General features: G+C 34.2%; 3 protein-coding genes across 3 annotated transcripts; 1 reads left to right on the top strand and 2 right to left on the bottom strand.

The window, feature by feature from the left end:
- The first annotated feature begins 305 nt into the window (after nt 1-305).
- Nucleotides 306-6,010, top strand: LOC140804028 (U-box domain-containing protein 3-like). Its single transcript, XM_073159891.1, is given in 6 exon segments — nt 306-886; nt 2,075-2,354; nt 3,517-3,633; nt 3,777-5,324; nt 5,326-5,628; nt 5,705-6,010. Coding segments are annotated over 5 exon segments (2,322 nt in total). The 5' UTR covers nt 306-886; nt 2,075-2,078; the 3' UTR covers nt 5,783-6,010.
- A 1,725-nt stretch (nt 6,011-7,735) lies between these two features.
- LOC140804027 (putative lysine-specific demethylase JMJ16) lies at nt 7,736-13,229 on the bottom strand. Its single transcript, XM_073159890.1, is given in 10 exon segments — nt 7,736-8,433; nt 9,082-9,450; nt 9,788-9,943; nt 10,084-10,252; nt 10,254-10,309; nt 10,396-10,914; nt 11,028-11,105; nt 11,199-11,270; nt 12,329-12,613; nt 13,211-13,229. Coding segments are annotated over 9 exon segments (2,232 nt in total). The 5' UTR covers nt 12,590-12,613; nt 13,211-13,229; the 3' UTR covers nt 7,736-7,881.
- Nucleotides 13,230-15,858: 2,629 nt separating this feature from the next.
- LOC140803764 (protein CUP-SHAPED COTYLEDON 3-like) lies at nt 15,859-19,204 on the bottom strand. The gene is made up of 3 exons (XM_073159647.1): nt 18,921-19,204; nt 16,988-17,253; nt 15,859-16,442 (listed from the first exon to the last, which is right to left on the bottom strand). Exons 1-3 carry the CDS (start codon nt 19,087-19,089, stop codon nt 16,197-16,199), a joined length of 681 nt encoding a protein of 226 aa, XP_073015748.1. The 5' UTR covers nt 19,090-19,204; the 3' UTR covers nt 15,859-16,196.
- Nucleotides 19,205-19,496: the final 292 nt, after the last annotated feature.

Here is a 19,496-nt window from a genome sequence, read left to right as displayed (position 1 = left end):
TCTCTTGTGGGACAATCTCACGAATCTTTATCTGTCAGACGGTCAACTCTATTGATATTCATAATAAAAAGTAATATTTTTTCATGGATGACCAAATAAGATCTCTGTCTCATAAAATACTACTAGTGAGACCGTTTCACACAAATTTTTGCCTACATTTATTTGTTCATATTATATTTAAATTGTAGAAGGGTTCTATATATATATATACATACACACACATATATAAACAGTAAATGCAACTAGTCTAGCTAGCTAGGTATGTGGATGCAAATGACTCCCTCTGCCACTTCCTCGTACAATTTGCAACTGGAAACACCAATGACTTCTTTTTCTGCGAATGAAAATTTGTCGTGTCGGAACAATAATTGCTCAAAATCTTGTCATTCTCTTCGCCTGTTTATTAAAAAAATCTTCCCATTTTTTTTTTGTTTTGGGTGTTGACGATGATTAAATATTCTCCTGATCTTCTCCATTTCTAATCCTTCATAATTATCTAATAATAATGACAATGATGTAATAATTAATTAATCATCTCATTAATTTTTTCATCCCCACAACCAGCAGATTTGCAGATATGTAGGGGACCCAGGAATTCAACCGCCCTGTTTTCTTCTTCCTTTTCCCCACTTTTACTTTTTCTTGGTGTACCCAGCCTTCTATTCTTTCCAGAAATGAAGTGAGATGGGTGGCAGGAATTACTGGTCTAGATCGAAAGGGGTTGTTTTTCATGCGATTTTCCTGCTGATTTTGTGAAGTTGATTGATCAGGCACAGGGGTTTCCGTTTTGAGGCCTGATCGGTTGTTCGTTGGAATTCGTCTAGATCTGTTTTGTGGTTCTTGTCTCAGCTGTACTGTCTTCTTGCTTTCCAACACACTTTCAGAGGTAGTTTTTCCACCCATTCTTGGATTTTTAGTATGTTGGTATTAATTTAGAAGAAGAACTGGGGTGTAATGGGGTTCTGACCATGGGTATCAGATAAATTGTTGGGTTTTGGATTGACCGAGTGGTTCTGGAAAAGTTCGGTGATTTCGTCAGTCGCCTTCGAGTTCAGCTGCAAGCTAGTGTATTTTGGGGCAAAGTTTATATTTTTGCTCATGAAAATACATTGATTCTGTTTTGAGTTAAAGTTTGTGGAAACTGGAAATATAAGTGTAAATTCTGTAGTTTAACATTTTAAAAAAAACATGTAGTGCCATAGATGGTAATTTTTGCCCTGATGTTTATCAGATTATGTGTGCATCATTTCACTTTTATGGTCATTTTCTTATCTTTTTGTCAGTTAATTTGTCAAGGAGGCTGCTTGATTTTACCCCTTTGCATGGATGTATGTCGTACTTTTCTGATAAGCAATTATCAACCTCTTGGATTGTTGAAGATTTGTATGTGAGAATTTCTTGTATTCTACCACCAATTTTGATGTTTCATGTTGATAAAGTTCTTCCAAGGTTCCGGATTTTTGGTCGAGATACTTAAGATACGTGTTCTATCTTTTTGGTTGATGATTGAGAGAGACGATTGATGTGGAAGATCCTCTCTGTGCATTTTGACCTGAACTTATTCTTTCTCAAAGTTTTAGTTGTGATAAGTTTAGTTCTTTTTTCTGTTTGATCCTGATATTGCTATTTTTTAATACTAAAAATATTTTTTAGCCCCACTCTATGCTTTGACTAGAGATATCAGGACTTCGATGGCTGTTTCATGCTAATTTTATTATCTTTTGTCCTAGTATCTATTTAATTACTCCTGTTTTGTTTTCTGATGTTCTATGATATTAAATTTCTTGCATTGTCTCTTATACTTTCTCATAACTTGATGTAAGTACTGCATATATGATTTGATGAGTTATAACAGAAGTGAACTCCTTATCATGAAATCATCTATATATTCAAAGAATCAATACCTTGAATGAGTGTAATTAAGTTTGTTGTGCTTGAAACCATGCCTCGAATTGAACCGTCTCTTTCTTTCCCCTCCAGAACGTGTTTATTAGTTTGTAAATCATACAAGTGCTTATCCTTGTCGTTTTTCATGTCCCATTGTTTAATTTTATCTGTAACATTATTTACACAGGTGAATGGATTTAACATTGTTACGAAGCCTTGTCAATAGTATTTCTCGATTCATTCATCTGGTAACATGCTGCATGTCAAAGGCAATGCCGGTTGAGAAGGAATACCAAAATATAGTATCTTTCTTGAAGCATTTGAAAGCTGTACTTGATGGTGTTGCTGATTGTAGACTGCCGTTGGATGAAGCTCTGTCTAAAGAGTGTGAAGAGCTTGACTTTGCAGTGAATGAGGCTAGAATATTCCTTGAAAAATGGTCTACCAAAACAAGCAAGATTCTGTGTGTGAGTAACTTCACTTGGCTCTGCTGTTTCCTTGCTTCCGTCCGCATATAAGTTTGTTCTGGAATTTTTTCGGACTCGCATCCTTTCGTGGACTAGCATTAATTTTTCCATGCCTTGGGCCCACAGGTCCACACAAGTGAAGTTCTACACAATGTATTTTGCTAGCAACTAATATGTATCATTTCTCTATCCAGAAAAAATTATTAATCCGAGCAGTTATAATAGTCATTATGTAGCTTTATGATAGATATGAGATGGGGTGTTGTAATCACGCTAATTTTAGAACCCGGTGTTTCACTGCGATATAGCATCTCGACTCACTAATCTTGGGATTCAAGAGGTGTCTCCTTCATGTTCAAGCTGTGCGTATAGCACTTTATTCTATAGGTTTAAGAGGCAACTCCCTGCGTGTTACCACTTTGTCCGACATAGCACTTGATTTTCAGTTTTTTCTGCCAATAATTGTCTTTAATATCATTCTGTGAGATACTCGGCCACCCTCGCAAGCTAGACCTCTTACATTAGAATGTCATCGCATCTTCAAATTATCTCCACAATTTATATTGCTTATTAAGCATTTATGAGTACTCGGATCTGCTTTAGCATTTCTCATGTCTTGCATGTTGAAATTGAGATCTACTTATTCCTTATTGCAAGCTTCTATAACTGTTCTCATGCTCAGATTGCCGCGTTGGGATTGCTTAGTTTTTGAGTGCTGAACATGGTCTGTTGCTCTGGTAATTGTGAGCTCCTGGCTGCTCTGTTCTCACTTCCCAACGCTAAATTTTTTTGGACATCACCACGTCCTGACTGCTTAATGTGTAAAGTTTTCCTCGTCGAGCTTGTTGAGCTTCCAACTGATCATAAACCGACTGTTACAGTTACGCCGTAAATGATTGATTTCTGCTGGTTGACTTAGATTTTTCTAATTGCTTCACTTGTATCGAAAAATTCTGGCCCTTACATATTCACATTGCGAAAAGGATATACTCTAATTACTAAATGTTCATTCCTCCTCTCTCAACCCAGTGATGGACGGTGCGTCAAATATATAACACCAATCTCGCATACTTCAAAATTTTATAATGCCTTAAAATTTTCAAAACCTATGTGCGCTGGCTGACAAATTCTTTTTCTTGTTTTCCTAATAAATAATTTACAGGTGATAGAATGTAAGCCTTTGTTCATCAGAATTCAGAATTCCTCGGTCAAGCTTTCTTGTCTTCTATGTAAACTATCTGAATCATCACCAACCACTTTGAGTCTGTCTCGTGCTCAGGTAATGATCCGGGTTAACTTTCCATTTTTTGGTACTCACTAGTCGTGCAAATGGAGTGTTTTAATTCACTGCACAACGATAATATTAGGTGGGTGACATCCAATAATACTGAAGGAATATGTAATTTTAGATTCTTGTTCCAGTTCTGTATGCAGGAATCTCAAAATCTGAATCTTGGAAAATTGTCACAAGATATAGAAGAGATTTTTAAACGTCAAATCGAGGGGAAAAATTTTGATTCCAAGCATCTTACTGTGGTTGTCGAGTCCCTCAACTTGAGATCAAATCAAGAACTCTTGAGTGAACATATTGCATTGGAAAAGGAAAGGCAGAAAGCTGAAGACAATAGAACAAACAGGAACTTAGATGACATCTCTCTAGCTGTTGATCTTATGAATCAAATTCACGATTTTACGGTGGCTAAGCTTGAGAATACTCCGGCCATTAATGGCATTCGGATCCCTTCATATTTTCGATGTCCATTATCTTTGGAACTCATGTCAGATCCTGTGATTGTGTCTTCTGGCCAAACTTATGACCGTGTGGCCATTCAAAAATGGCTGGATCATGGACTTGTGACTTGCCCCAAAACTCGGCACAAACTCTCACACAACAGTCTCATTCCCAATTATACAGTTAAAGCTCTTATAGAAAACTGGTGCAGGGAAAACAAAGTTAAACTTTCCAGAAACCCTTCAGATATCCTCTCGGTTGGAATTTTTCCTGAACGGATTAGCCAAGAAGATGATCTCCCATGTTCAACTTCAATATCCTCTTCTGGTTTTGAGGAGAAAAAGATTGGGGTTTCCAATGGGCTTGATGTAGATGGTAATGGTGTTTGTATAAAGGAGGCTGATAAATTTGATCGATCACCCCCCGAACATTCTTATGTACATAGCAGGAGTGAGTCAACATCAAGTGCCATTTCCAGCGTTGAATCTCTCCCCACAGGGTCATCTGAAATTTCCAGGATATCAAGCAAGCAAGATGGTGTAAGTGATAGATCTGGCGATGTAACATCTTCTTATCCCTCTTTCTCTTTTTCAAATAAAATTTCTGGGGTTTCTTCTTTTAGTGGAAAACAATATCACAGCGCCAAAGCAATGGATGAAATGGCAACAAATAGAAATCATAACTCATTTAGAACTCTTTCATTCTCATCCACCTCGGGGTCCAATGATTTGACAACTACTTCCCATGTTGAAAAACTAATCAAAGACTTGAAGAGCGAATCAACTGAACTGCAAACTGCAGCTGCGGGAGAATTACGGTTTCTTGCGAAGTACAATGTGGAAAATCGCTTCATTATAGTCCAATGTGGTGCTATTGCCCCATTAATCGCCCTGTTACACTCTGATATGAACCTTGCTCAAGAACATGCCGTCACAGCTCTACTAAATTTGTCAATTAACGAGAATTTGAAGGCTAAGATTGCGGAAGAAGGTGCTCTAGAACCATTCATCCATGTTTTGAAAAATGGAAACCCGGTAGCGAAGGAAAATGCTGCTGCTGCTCTCTTTAGCCTCTCGCTGTTAGATGAGTATAGGATCAAAATTGGTCGGTCAAGCGCAATTCGAGCTTTGGTTGATCTTTTAGGATCAGGTACTGTCAGAGGGAAGAAAGATGCCGCAACAGCCTTGTTTAACCTATCTATATTTCACGAAAACAAGGCTCGTATCGTTCAAGCAAACTGCTGTGAAACATTTGGTTGTATTGATGGACCCTTCAACAGAAATGGTGGATAAAGCTGTTGCTCTTCTTGCTAATTTGTCGACTATAGCAGAAGGATGCTCAGCCATCGCTCGAGAAGGTGGCATACCTCTTCTTGTGGAGATTGTCGATATGGGATCTCAAAGAGGAAAGGAGAATGCTGCCTCTGTGCTGATGCAGCTGTGCATTAATAGCCCCAAATATTGTCGGATTGTTTTGCAAGAAGGTGCGGTTCCGCCTCTCGTTGCTTTGACTCAATCAGGCACTCCTAGAGCCAGAGAAAAGGTGCATATCCTCCATTTATCTCGTGTCCAGTGCTAAGTTGTATAGTCTTTTGATCATTTTCGTTATTTTGAAGCAGGCGCAACAGCTGCTTAGCCATTTTCGGAACCAACGTGAGAGTACCATGGCTAGGGGCAGATCAAGAAAGGAAACATAAACAATATCAATTTGTTGGTGATTTTTTTTATTGTTGTCTCGTGATGTGATTACAGGTAAATTTATGCAGGAGGCAGGTTTTGAGAAGTCCATTCTCATCGGGAATTTTTTATTTGTTGCAATGAGATGATGATGGTTGAGGTTTTAAGTTGTGGTTCGCTTTGTTACTGCAGAAGTTTGTACAGACATTTGTATATATGTATGCGTTAAAAAGAATGTGTGAGTTCAACTATGGTAATTCATGATTGATTTCAAGATACCTGCATTTTTATGTGAGAGCCAAGAAATAGTGGCATAGTTGCTTGAAGAAAATTTCAGATTTTCTCCGTCCCCTGTAGTCCACCCTTTTGAGTGACAACCTGCACTTTTAGAAAATAGTCTATGCCATTGAGTTAAATTAATAATTTTCATCGAAGCATCACCTAAAGTAAACAGGCCAAATCCTCCAAGTTGAATAACGAATGTTTTCTTACATCTTTTTTAGTAACCTCAAGTCGATCACCCTTCTGTTCTGTTTTGAGCCGTTATTTCTTGTTCTGCTAAAATCTTTGAAGATGAAGAATTCAGAGAGCAGAAACAATACCAGCAAATCAAATATGCTAAGAAATTTCTATTCGAGTCAGATATTGAATTATCCGACGGGTTGGGAGAAAATTTGTCATCCTACTCTCACTTTCTAGTTCCGGCTAATGAATAATCATTGAGTCCTCTCTGATTTACGCGGCTTTTGAGGCTTGCTTTGGGTGAGTAAGGACTAAGGACTAGGCTTCTTATTTGACAACTTATTTATGTACACTAAAATTAAGGAGCTTTTAATCTCACAAATATTAGGAGCAAAAATTTGTGTGTAGACCGTCTCATAATTACGAGCATATTTTGTGAGACAGATCTTTTATTTGGGTCATCTATGAAAAAATATTACTTTTTATGCTAAGAGTATTACTTTTTATTGTGAATATCGGTAGAGTTGACCCGTCTCACAGATAAAGATTTGTGAGACCGTCTCACAAGAGACGTACTCCAAACTAAATTAGATTTAGTTATTTAACAATTTTATATTATACGATTATTTAATTTTTGAACTCAAAAAATAGGAATAGAGATTAAATTTAATTTGTATAAATAAAATAGATTAACTAATTAAATATCTTTACACGTTTTTATTTATTTATCAGAGTTTCTTATTTCTAAGCATCGGAATTGACAAAACAAATGCGCAATTCCAGTTTCTGATTTTGGATCCAATAGTTATAATATCATATTTTTGAGAGAGTGATTTCAATTTCAATTCACGGTTCATATAGAATCGGGATTGAACCTATGAACCGTGAATTGAACCTAACATATTATTTTGAGTTTCTTATTCTTTATATTTAAGGATGTAAACGAACCAAACCTTTTGTGAGCTATTCGAAGCTCGTTAAGATAAACAAACCAAATTCAAGCTTTACAGTATTCGGCTCGTTAGCTCGTGAACATGTTCGTTGATAAGTTCATGAATAATCTTTTAAATGAAAAAAATAATAGTTTTGATATTTGATTTATTGATTTTGCATATTATTTATGAAATATATTGAAAAATCTATTAAATTTATTTATTATAATAAATTTACAAATTTTAATAAAAAAATAATATATTTTCTTTCAATATATAATTTACTTTTTAATTAATTTAATAAAAATTTAAATGTATAATTCATATTTATTAAGCTTGTTTAGATTCGATAAAAACTTGAATAAGCTCGTGAGCCATGCATATATTCGTTAAATAAAGCTCAAGATCGGCTCGATTATAAACAAACCAAGCTCAAATATTCAAGAGTTCGACTCGGCTCGACTCGATCACATCCCTATTTATATTCTCTTATTTTTTTTATATTTTAATAATAAAAAATTAAAAAAAACAAAAATCTTGAAGATTATAAAATAGTCATGCCATCTTGCAACTTGCAGAGAAAAGAAACAATGGGATTTCGTCACCGCTCAAATATACACAAAGATTTGGTTTTGCTTATCTTATACAACAAAAATATGCATCACCTACAAAACATATATTTTTGATAAAATTATCGACGACTTGATTTGCAAAACACCGTATAATCAATGCTTTTCATCCTCATCGTCACTAAGGACAACGATGTCAGGTGGAACAACAGATGATTTTACCAAAGTTCCTCTACCAGAGGGTAGTATGGTTGTACCTGGATTTGAGTGTTGCAAAGTGTCTTGCCCACTGGAAACAGGACATGGAGACATGGATGTTGCTGCAGGACGCTTATGACCTGAATCTGGTTGATGTAAAGAATTTTTCACAGCACATGAATCTGGAATTGGTTGAATTTTCTTTTTCCCCCAGATATGGATTGCTCTCAGATTTCCTTCAAGTGCTTCAACGAGGGACTTCAACGATGCAATTTCATATCGAAAGAGGAAAATTTTATCTGCCCAGGAAGTACAATAACATAGCTGCTTTGCATGCCGAAGACATGTATATATATCGGGAGAACATGAACAGCATGTAGCAGAAAGGTATAAATCACACAAGCATATGCTGCACTCCTTTTTCGTGCCAGTATCAGCTTCATCTAGCACCCTTGATTGAGATGGATTGCTTATGTGTTTCCTCCTAATGCTTTCAAGTTGAACACGAAACTAAACAAGTAAAAATACGTAATTCAGAATAATTTTCACAACCCACCACAACATTAGATTAGTTCAGAAGTTGAATAAGGAAAAACACATACAAGCGCATTCAATTTTATAGGCCAATGAACAAATGTCCAGCAGCGATGATAAAGCGAAATGGTAACATATATACAAAATTTAGAAGTTAAAAAGTTCAATTTTAAACTTAAATAGATTGAATCTAAAAATGTTACCACGATCCAAAATGGCAATTGGTCTGTCCAAACCAGCAGTGCAACTAGCAGAAGCTAATGGGGGCTTTGTCATCTTGAAACCAAAAAAGCCCAGAAACTAATAGTACAGGTTTCAAAACTTGCAATGAAGGGTTCAAAATTCATCACCCAGGTAATTCCAATTTATATTATCTATGTATCCCAGTTTTTAAGTTCTGACAACCAAAAACCAGTTCACTTTTAGAAACTGAGACATGTTTCAATACTTGACTCACGTGACTTAAATATGTATACAAGACCTCCTACATATGTAAGAAATACAAGTAAGGTGCTTCAAAAGATTTCATCATTAACAGAATCATCATATCAGTGACATATCTAAGTGCTTTTGTTAGCTTCACGAGATTTCATCGTTAGCAGAATCATCATATCAAAGACATACCTTAAGTGCTTTTGTTAAGAGCCCGTCCTTCCCGCAAACACTTTTCCACAGATGATTACCCACAGAATCATTTCTTATTGCTAAGGTTTCCCACTGTGCAGTCACAGCTTCTATGGCTGCTCCAATCAACAGTCGATCATAAGAAATTGAACTCTTTCGACAGAAATCATTATACTGTTCTACTGTGTTCAAGCCATGAGGTAACCAGTCGAAAGGAGCAAAACAGACTGATTCTGAACAGTTGAAGCCACAATCAAATTCTGTATGATATGCTCCAGGAAAGATGAGTATAAACTCACGTGGGTTCTGCACACAACGGTACACAGGTATTCCTTCAGACTTTAGCATCGAGGGGGAAAGCTGATATGCCTGTACAAACACAGAAAAGTCATGCAGTAAACCAAAAAATATTGGACTTCACCTAAGTGGTCGTGAATGAAGTAACCTCAGCAGAAACGTGAACTACATTCGGTAAGGGAGTGTTAAACTGGAAAAAAGAAATTTTTTATATCAACCAAATGAATGTCATAAGCTCCAATATTACAAAAATGTGTGATACCCATAGACGCAGAGAACAGTCCATTCACTGATTCACAGCGAAATTACCAAGTGAATTCCATAGCATAATAATCTCCATTGATAAAAGAATATTGTACCATACCTCCAAAAAATTGAGTAATGTTGATAAAATAATAATGTTACTCACAAGTTCGTGAATTGAAGGATGTTCTGACAATTCCGGACATAGTTTTTTCGCAACTTCGACATACTTGCAGCAATATCTTCCTGGAATACTGTACCATACTTTAGGGTCGCCCAAGTGCAAGTAACATAGAGAATAGAGATGGTGGTCCTCATTTCTCTATTTCCGACATTCCGACAGGAAAACAGGTTAAATCATGACAATAAAACTAAGGAAAAGAGACAGCAAAACCAATCTGAAAAGGACAAACACCACATGACTGGTTTCAGAAAGGATGTTGAGAGCTATCTAAGTCTTACCCAACACTGTGATGTAAAGCACATTCCAACAAACAGCTGAGGAACTAAAATGGCAGAGGTACTATCACATCCGAATGGAAGCAGAGAGCTAGAGAGCTTTGGGACATTATGCAAGTTCCAGGCTGATTCCGCATATTCAGAATGTTCAACTTTATTTTCTAAACATGCTTTTTATTGGAAATCCACTCCCCAAGGCTCGACTTTCCATATCAGTACCATAAAGCACCTTTACAAATTAAAGTCACATTTTGAAGCAAGCTGATGGTAATAATTTATTTACATTGGTTAAATATGACACTTTCGGTGAGATACCTCAATTTCCTCAGTGGGATTCTCAATGATTCGCCAATATTCACCCTCCAATCTTGCAATTAATGGTCCCTGATTTTTATGGCCAGCATTCAAGTTTACATCCGAATCTGTAACTTCGTCGTTCTTGCAAAAGTACTGATTCTTGAAATCATCAGCATACTTCTTAAAGCTTTGCAAGGTGTGTTCTGGCCCAGATTCAAAATCAGATCTGACAGCAACACAGTTAGCTTGCTTGAGCTCAGCCCTTCCGTTAAGAGACTCATGCTCCGCTCTTACTGAAACTTTTAGCCTTTTATCTTCCAATTTCTTCGTAGTTCTGGATAGTTTTCTCTTTGCATAGAAATTTTTAAGCCCATCAATCTTCTGAATACGAGTATTGAAAGTTGCTTTTTTCCATGTCTGGATATCTTCAAGAAGGCATGGAGGTCGCCAAGAAGAAGGAGAAACAATGCGGCATATTCCATACTTCTCGGCTCTTACGCGTATTTTGGAAATATATTTCATAGGGTCCTTGAACTCCTTGTATAAGGTCATACGGATACGCAACAGCACTAGTTAAATCATTTCTAGATAATAATAATACAAAATTGGAATGACAAAAAGCTTCAGGATATATCTAATGTGTAGAATACCTCTTCGGTGGGATGGAATACAGGAGCATCGTCAAGCACAGGCAAGCATGACTCTTTGGGATGCCACCTAGCAGTGACCTATCAGAATCTTTTTAAGAAAGTCCATATACAGAAAATCGATGCCATAAAAAAATTAATTCTGAAAATATGTAAATAAGGAACTGAACCAACCTTTAAACAATCATGACAACTTGAACATCCCCGGAACACTCCTTTTGGAAGGCTAACTCTCAATGAGTGATCCTGGGAAAGAAAGCTTCAATATCATCCGTCAGAGGAAATTATCCAACATGGTCGAAACTCCACCCATAAAAAAGCGCACGCACGCACACACAAATACACAAAAAGTAAAAAACAGACAACAATAAATGCTGGAGTGGCTAAACGTGTTTCTGTTAATCCATGACTACTAGATGGTAAACATTCTCCATATGTCAATTCCACGTAGGTTGCAAACATTGGGATAAATCAAAACCAGAATTAGCTAGCCCACGGTGACTTGCGAATGATTATAAAATTACATCAAACTACTCAGTAAAGAGTAATTTGAGATTAACAAACATCAATAAGCTAAATTCAACAACAGATATTAATATCAACCCCATAATAGAATCCACCATGCTATTAATCCATTCAATGTCTAACTAATCACATAACTTGTCTCCAAGTTTATCAAACACTGCTCGTTATGTCATGGCCATGCTAAAGGTACATCTTTATTTTATCTTTTAACGACTTTCTGAGCATGTTTTAGAGTTCCAGCATGAAACCAAGAAGTTTCCAAGACTGTCATGTTGTGACTTAGTGTCATACACATGAAATACTAGTTTTCCGAGTGCCCCAGCATCTTAGCTAATAGCAGATACCAAAGCCAAAACAGTTATATCACCTAGCTGGCAAATAGCCGTCCATGCAAAAGGAGCATATCCAAAATCAAGATTAATATACTGATTACAAATTTCATTGTGAGAAAATCCTCAGAAGTTATTTTCTTTATTCTCCAAATGAAACTAAAGCTTTTCTCCACTTGAAAAATCAAGAACAAACCATTGATCTTATTAGTTTCTTAAGATTTTTCTGAGATTATGTTCAGATTTCCTCCATACTAAACTGATTCCCCCATGTTTTACATGGTTCAATTACTTGGTTCACCATCTAACTTGGCAAACCAATTTAGTGAGCTCATGCCTAAATATTTAAAAGAAAAACCAAATGCCGCACATGGAAGGTAAAGAAAGAACTATACAGGTGCAAATTCAAAGAAAGGGTTCGTAAAAATAACATCCGAAAGATGAGAAGACCGTGTCAACTTCAGTCTCTTCAAGGTTATCATTTTGCAAAGCACAATCAAATTGATTATGAAGTATCCATGGTCTCTGACAGAATGAGGTCTTGAACTTTTTGATGGCGTGTTTGCTAAGTGGATCGATTCTTTCAGTGGCCATATCATCAGTAGCCTCCTCACTACCATTTGCTGTCCTCTTCAATGTCAAGGATGTTAGAGACACGAATCCAGGTGGAACAGATAATTTTTCTTCACTGCCATTTCTAAGAGATTGCATTTGAGCGCTTTGTCCCCATCAATTCTGTAAAGAAATGAAATATACATTAACGACATTCAATCCACAAGTTTATCAACACAAATATGTAACCCAGAAACAGTATCTACTTAAAAATGATCCGGCATTAGCACCAATTGACCTAATCGTCCGCTGGGAAAAATCACATTCGCTTCATATCCATATTATGTATGAATATTAGCGACATAAATCTAGGAAAGGGAAATACAGGAAGCATACAGAAGAATAAGCATCCCAAGTCAAAGGATACTGAATAAAATCGAAAAGAAGACAAACACAAAATCTAGCAGGTAGAATTAATATCAAGAGACATCTAGTCATACCCATCACTCATCACTAACCGTTTAATACTCACAATTCTCTAAAATTGATAAATATGCTCTCTGATAAATGTCGGGTGAGAAAAAGATATCAAATTATGCAATTTCATGATTTATACAACATACTTTCGGTGTTCAATTAACCTATCAAAATATTCCCTCACTCCAGCAATGACTCTCTACAGTTCCAAAAAGATGTATACAATTCTGCAAGTATTCCGGCTAATAACCTAATAAACTACTTCTAAGAACCCAAAAACCATACAATAACTAGGCAACGAACTTGAACATAAAGTAAAACAAATTTCCATTTCCAGCTTCTCCACGCAAGAACCCAATAAAATCAAATTCCTCAAGAAATAGCAACACAGACCCACAGCATTGAGCTGTCAAACAATTGGTTATCACCAAAACAGAGAATTAATAAGCTCATAATTATACCGATCTAATAATACACTCCTTTATGATAAACATACAATCGGTAATGTGAAAAAAGCACACATTTCATAATCGCCAAAGTAAGAACCACAACGGAAATAGGAACGGAAGAAAGTCGAACCGTCAAACAAAAATGAGCAGCCAGTAACGGAGATCGAAGATTTAATTAGAAATAATCCCTAAAAATTAATCAGATAAATGATCAGGGAGAAATAGCATTTAGCCCCCTTAAAACATTAAAAAAAACGATTCGGCAAAATATTTCAGATAATAATATCTAGTTTTTTATTTTCATTTGAATAATTAAATATTCAAACAATAATTATCTTATTATATTTATATAAATAGATAACAAAACGTCACATCAAAAAAATTATTTTCATTTTTAACAAAAAAAAAAACACTTCAGAATTTTCTTATAAAAATTAGTTCATAATTTTTTTTGAAAAAACTTATATTTTTCTAAAACAATATCGAATATCTTACTGTGAATACAAAATTGATTTAAGGAACTATATTAGCTAAATTATTTTATTTGTATAGTATTAATACAATAGAGTGAGTCTCATGTGAGACCGTCTCACTGATATAATTGTGAGGACGGGTCATCTCTACCTATATCACACTAAAAAATTAATACTCTTGCATAAAAAAGTGATACTTTTTAATGGGTGACCCAAATAAGAGATCCGTCTCACAAATAATACCCGTGAGACCGTCTCACACAAGTTTTTGCCAATATAATATTATTTCATATGGATAGTAACTATTGTCGTTTATTATAAATAGTAAATAATTCATTAGTTTGAGTAGTACTCGGTTTTTCCAAAATATATTTTCTGTATACGAGATAATCTAAATGTATACGAGCGACGTCAAATAGATAATAATTAGGTTCCAAAATTAGAGAAGAAATAATATAATTTGTGATTCAGATCTAACTATATAGCCAAGGGTTATTATTATTAATAATAATCTAAAAATATCATCTTCTTTTTCTTTTTTTCAAAAATAATGTAAGTGATGATGGTGTTTATTGATAAATGAGATCCTACTATGTGGGCACTACCCTCACTTTATTTCAACGGATAAGATCTTGCCACACATACAATTTCAAAAAAAGAGTAGGTCCTATATATGTATAGACAAATCTTGGTCATCCATCTTATCATGGGACAATGCCCACATGAGTAGGATGAAATAAAGCGTGTTTATCCACCACCAATCGAAAACAATTCTGGAGCCTTTCTATTTTTTTTTTGTTCTTTTTATTTAATGTCATGTTTATCAATTTAATAAATTCATAATAAATTGAGAAATATGACATTAAGGAAAAAAACACAAATAATAATAATAAAAAGAATAGAAAGGTTGCCACGACCGCTGCAGTTTTAACTGCGATATCCGCCATTGGTGATGACGTTTTGAAGTATTATAAAAACCCGTTAGGCAAATTTAGTGTCGATTTGAGCCGTCTAAGTTTCTACTTTTTGAGTGGGTTACATATATTTATCGGATGATGATGATGATGATGATGATTGATGAATATATATAAATATTATATAAAATATATATATATATCTATATATATATATATGTATGTATGTATGTATGTATGTATGTATGTATGTAAAATTCGTGACCAGTTCACATAAATTTCTGGATTAATTTCGAATGATGGTTATGTTTATTATCCAATAACGTCGTATGTAGACTTACATTAATGAAAAAAACTTGTGTGAGACGATTCCACGGATCATATTTTTTGTGAGACATATCGCATGAAAAAATGTTACTTTTTATGCTAAGAGTATTATTTTTTATTGTAAATATCGATAGGGTTGACTCGTCTAATAGATAAAGATTCGTGAGACCGTCTCACAAAATACATACTCTACATTAATATGTTCATATGTTTTATTTTGTTTCTTCGATTATTGATTACAACTTGTCAACAACTTCATTAAAATCTAACCAAATAAACGAAAGAGCAAATAAATCGACGCCGCATACTGCCAAGAAATTCAGCTTGACGTGATAGCTAGGTTATTAATACAGAAAAAGATGTATTATATCGCCATGCATATGAATCATTTTTATTCATTTAAATGGTTTTTTTTAGCCCAAATGTCCATTAAATACTTAAGTTGTTTCATATCAGAGTAGATCGAACTACAAATTCCGTCGCAAGATATTCAACGGCGACATCCAAATTCCATCGTTAATCCATTTGGAGATAACGAAATTGAAGACTACGGGTACTTTCATGTACAGACGGATTATTCCTTTTTCAATTACCGATAATTGCTTCATATTCATGATTCATGAACTTGAGTAAAACTCTACTCTAAAATCTAACTCAATAAGAAATATTATCGAAGTCTATATATACAACTGATTCAAAAAACTTAATTCAGACAGTGTGAGAAATCTGACAAAGTGATACTGGTGTTAAAAAAATAAATGATGATATATTATTTATGCACACAACAATCCAGAATTTTCATAGCCCACAAATTCATAACTATTTAGACTAAAATTGATCTAATAAATATTTTTTAATAATAATAATTACATATACCCCAAGCCCACATTTCTGTCTAGCTACAACAATCATCTCATACATTTTATATTTTCACAAATTATCGTAGCATCCTAACATTACATATACATATACCAAATTGTCTTAAACGTGCAATTTCATAAACTACTACGATGATCACCAAGACAGACTCTATGAAATGATTGCTCCATTCGAATCATCGTCGAAATTCATGTCGAACAAGAACCCGTAATCGTCTTCACATCTAGGAGTATTACTACTCGATGGATCACGACCCTGGACCGCTGATCAAGTCATTGTATCGCGACATTTGATGATCAAGGTGGTAGCCTGGCCCCCCCGAAGTGCTAGGGTTTTGAAGAGATGAGCCATTGGAGAAGAAGGAATTGATGATGTTTTGGAAGCCACCATCCAAATTAGCGCAACATGTGTTGAGATGATGCGGATCATAGACATTTTGTGTGCTATTTTCACTTCTTGATTTGTAAAATACTCTGCATAATACCCAGTCTTCCTGTCAAATTCCAACACGAATCGATTATATTTAAGAAATTTCGACTCTGCGGCATATATGCAGTTGAAACTCTCAAATTAATAATAAAAACAAATTTACATGTATGTATAAAAAAAGATATATATTTATTCAAATTATAATAGAGTAATTCACATAGACTATCGGATTTTTTGAGTTTCCGTGGAGTATAAGTAAGTTTCTTGCAACTTATATAAATACGCATTGCCACCTAAGTGACCTCATTATATTCTCTCATTTCACATTTCTTAACACGTTATCCTTAATTATTCCTTTCTCCAGAGAAATTAACATATGTTTCGATAATTAGGTCGAATGAATTAAACAAAAAATTAGTAACAAAATAAATATTCGAAATTTAAATATAAAAAAGATTAAAGTACTATATTTAAATTATATTTTCAGGAAAAAAAATATGTTATAATATTTGGATTTTTTTTTATATATTTAATAAGCCCGACTCAATCACCTACATGCCAATAGACCACGATAAAATTTTATAATTAAACCGAAATTAAGTTGCTAACCTTAGGAGGCACGTGAGGGTTCTCTAGACGAAACTCATGCATGATCCATCCAGTCTTGATTCCATTAGGAGCTCTACTCTTGTAGAAAACCAAAGTCTTTCTCATGCCTACTACGGCTCGAGTCCCAGGATCGACCACCGTTCGATCTTTACCGGTAGCCTTCCAGTAGCCTGAGGTGGTGGCCCGATTGGTTCGATATCCAGTTGCATACTTGCGATCACGGAAGCTAAAGAAGTACCACTCGCTTGAATTCAACTTTGCTAAATCTAAAAAAAAAACAATATTAATTATTAATCTCATGGTTTTAGTTAAGTTCTATTCTTGATCATAAATTAAATATTGTTTGGTTAACAATTTCAAATCACTTCTATAATATATATATATATATATATATATATATATATATATATATATATATATATATATATATATATATATATATATATATATATATATATATATATATATATATATATATATATATATTATGTGTGTGTGTATTGGAAGTAAGTGTGGGGATACAACTATCCATATATAAGTTAGTTATATTTCATCACTTGCAATATATTGTTAACTTGTATGACGATTTCTGCAAAGGTGACAAAAAAAGTTGGTTATAAGTCACAAAGATTCTCAAGGCAAGCATGCATACATTATACTTTTTCTAATATCTTATAGTTTTGAAAAATCAAATTTATAATATAAAATGGAAAATTTGTTTAGCCTTTTTCTATACTTATATAGACTAAATATATATATATAGAGGTCACAATAATTATAAGGTAAGAAGTTTATGTCACAGTTCTTGTCATCTCTTGTAAATTGTAATCACAAACTAGAGTCGATACAAATGCAATCTCGTAATATTAATTTTATGAATATATAATTTCTTAAATAAAGTAGATATGTTTAAATTTTCAGTTAACAGTAATTTGAGTCATGCGTGCTTGTGATCAAATACTATATTTGTAAAATATTTTAAAAATCTCCTTAGTTAAGTTATTTTCTGGAAAGATCAAGCTCGTGCATATTTGTATCGGCTGAAAATGCAATCTTTTAAAGTTAGTTTTTATTAATTTTTCTATATATTATTTTTTACAGGACTTTCAAAGGCCTATCGAAATAATATTCTCTGCCTTTTGTCATCTAATATAATATATTATATATATGTTCAGTTACAAAATCTTATCCAGTCTCAGCATACGTTGTCAAGATTCACTGAACCTACGATAAAAAATGTGTGTTCGATACCTTTTTCTTCGAAAAACTGCAGACCCTTTCTAGATTTCGTCACACTTTTGCCGAAAGTTACAATAAATTTTGTTCATTTTCGAAAATTAAATTGTATTAGCGAGGTACTCTCAAGAGATCAGAACATATTTAATACATACATATTTTCATGAAGCAAACCTTAAAATTTTCAGGTGCAAATGCATGCACTCAATTATCCAGCCATTTAATGTAACACCCTTCTTTGTGTGCTGTAATAAATCATTAAAGAAACATTGTTTGGTTTTAATGAGAAGCATAAAATTCTTTGAACTTGTGCTCTTAACGGAGCTAGCTGGATCATAATATATACACACACACACATGTACGCAAACATATATATATGTATATATACATCAACGCGTGTTTGTGTGTATCAATTATTTTAAATCAAAATCGGGAAAAAAAACACACCAAACTCAAATAATTAAGAAAATTGTGATGAGATGGGACAAAAAACTATCGTAAGCAACTAACCAAATCATCAGAAAAAAATAAAAAATAATAAAAATTGAAAGAACTCAAAACACTTGGTTTTTAAACAACAATCGCCCTTAAAAACATCAATCTCCGACTAAATTTTCGAGTCGGACTTGTATGTATGTATGTATGTATGTATGTATTATTTATATATATATATAGTTAAGTAGGAAAAGAAACCTACCAGGAAGCTGCCATGGCTCACAAGTATGCAGATCGATTTCCATCAAAGTTTCTCTGACAACTTCTTCAGTAGCAATCTTTTTGTAAAGATAGTGGCAGATCAACTCTTCGTCGCTCGGATAGAACCTAAAACCGGGAGGCAGCATGGCTCCGATATCTCTTAAACCCATTTTTCTTACAGATATAATATCCGAATGGATCCCTGTCAAGAATTTAGGGTTTGAGATACAAGAAATATATGTATAACTTTACAGGGGAAGGATTCGGAGAATAATTTTATATATGTGGTGATTAATTAAATGAAAGAGCTATGGCTTTATATATAAAGAGATACGATAATTAATGACAAGCTTGGCAAAATGGAAATTTATTTAATTATTTATATTTATATTAAAATGATAAATATAATGTAGCTTTTAAATCATGCTTGTCTAATTTAGTAATGGTTAAATGTATATATTCATGTGGGGCTTTCAAGAAAAGGAGAACTACCAAGAAACCCTTACGTGGGCGATAGGGGGTGGGGGGGTGGGGGGGGGGTGGTTATTGCTACTCCAAATTTAAATTAGAATGTGAT

This window comes from Primulina eburnea, chromosome 10 (assembly GCF_022965805.1).
Source record: "Primulina eburnea isolate SZY01 chromosome 10, ASM2296580v1, whole genome shotgun sequence".
NCBI classification, from domain to species: Eukaryota; Viridiplantae; Streptophyta; class Magnoliopsida; order Lamiales; family Gesneriaceae; genus Primulina; species Primulina eburnea.
The sequence above is the reverse complement of the archived record's forward strand: the minus strand, read 5'-3'. Positions and strand labels throughout refer to the sequence as shown.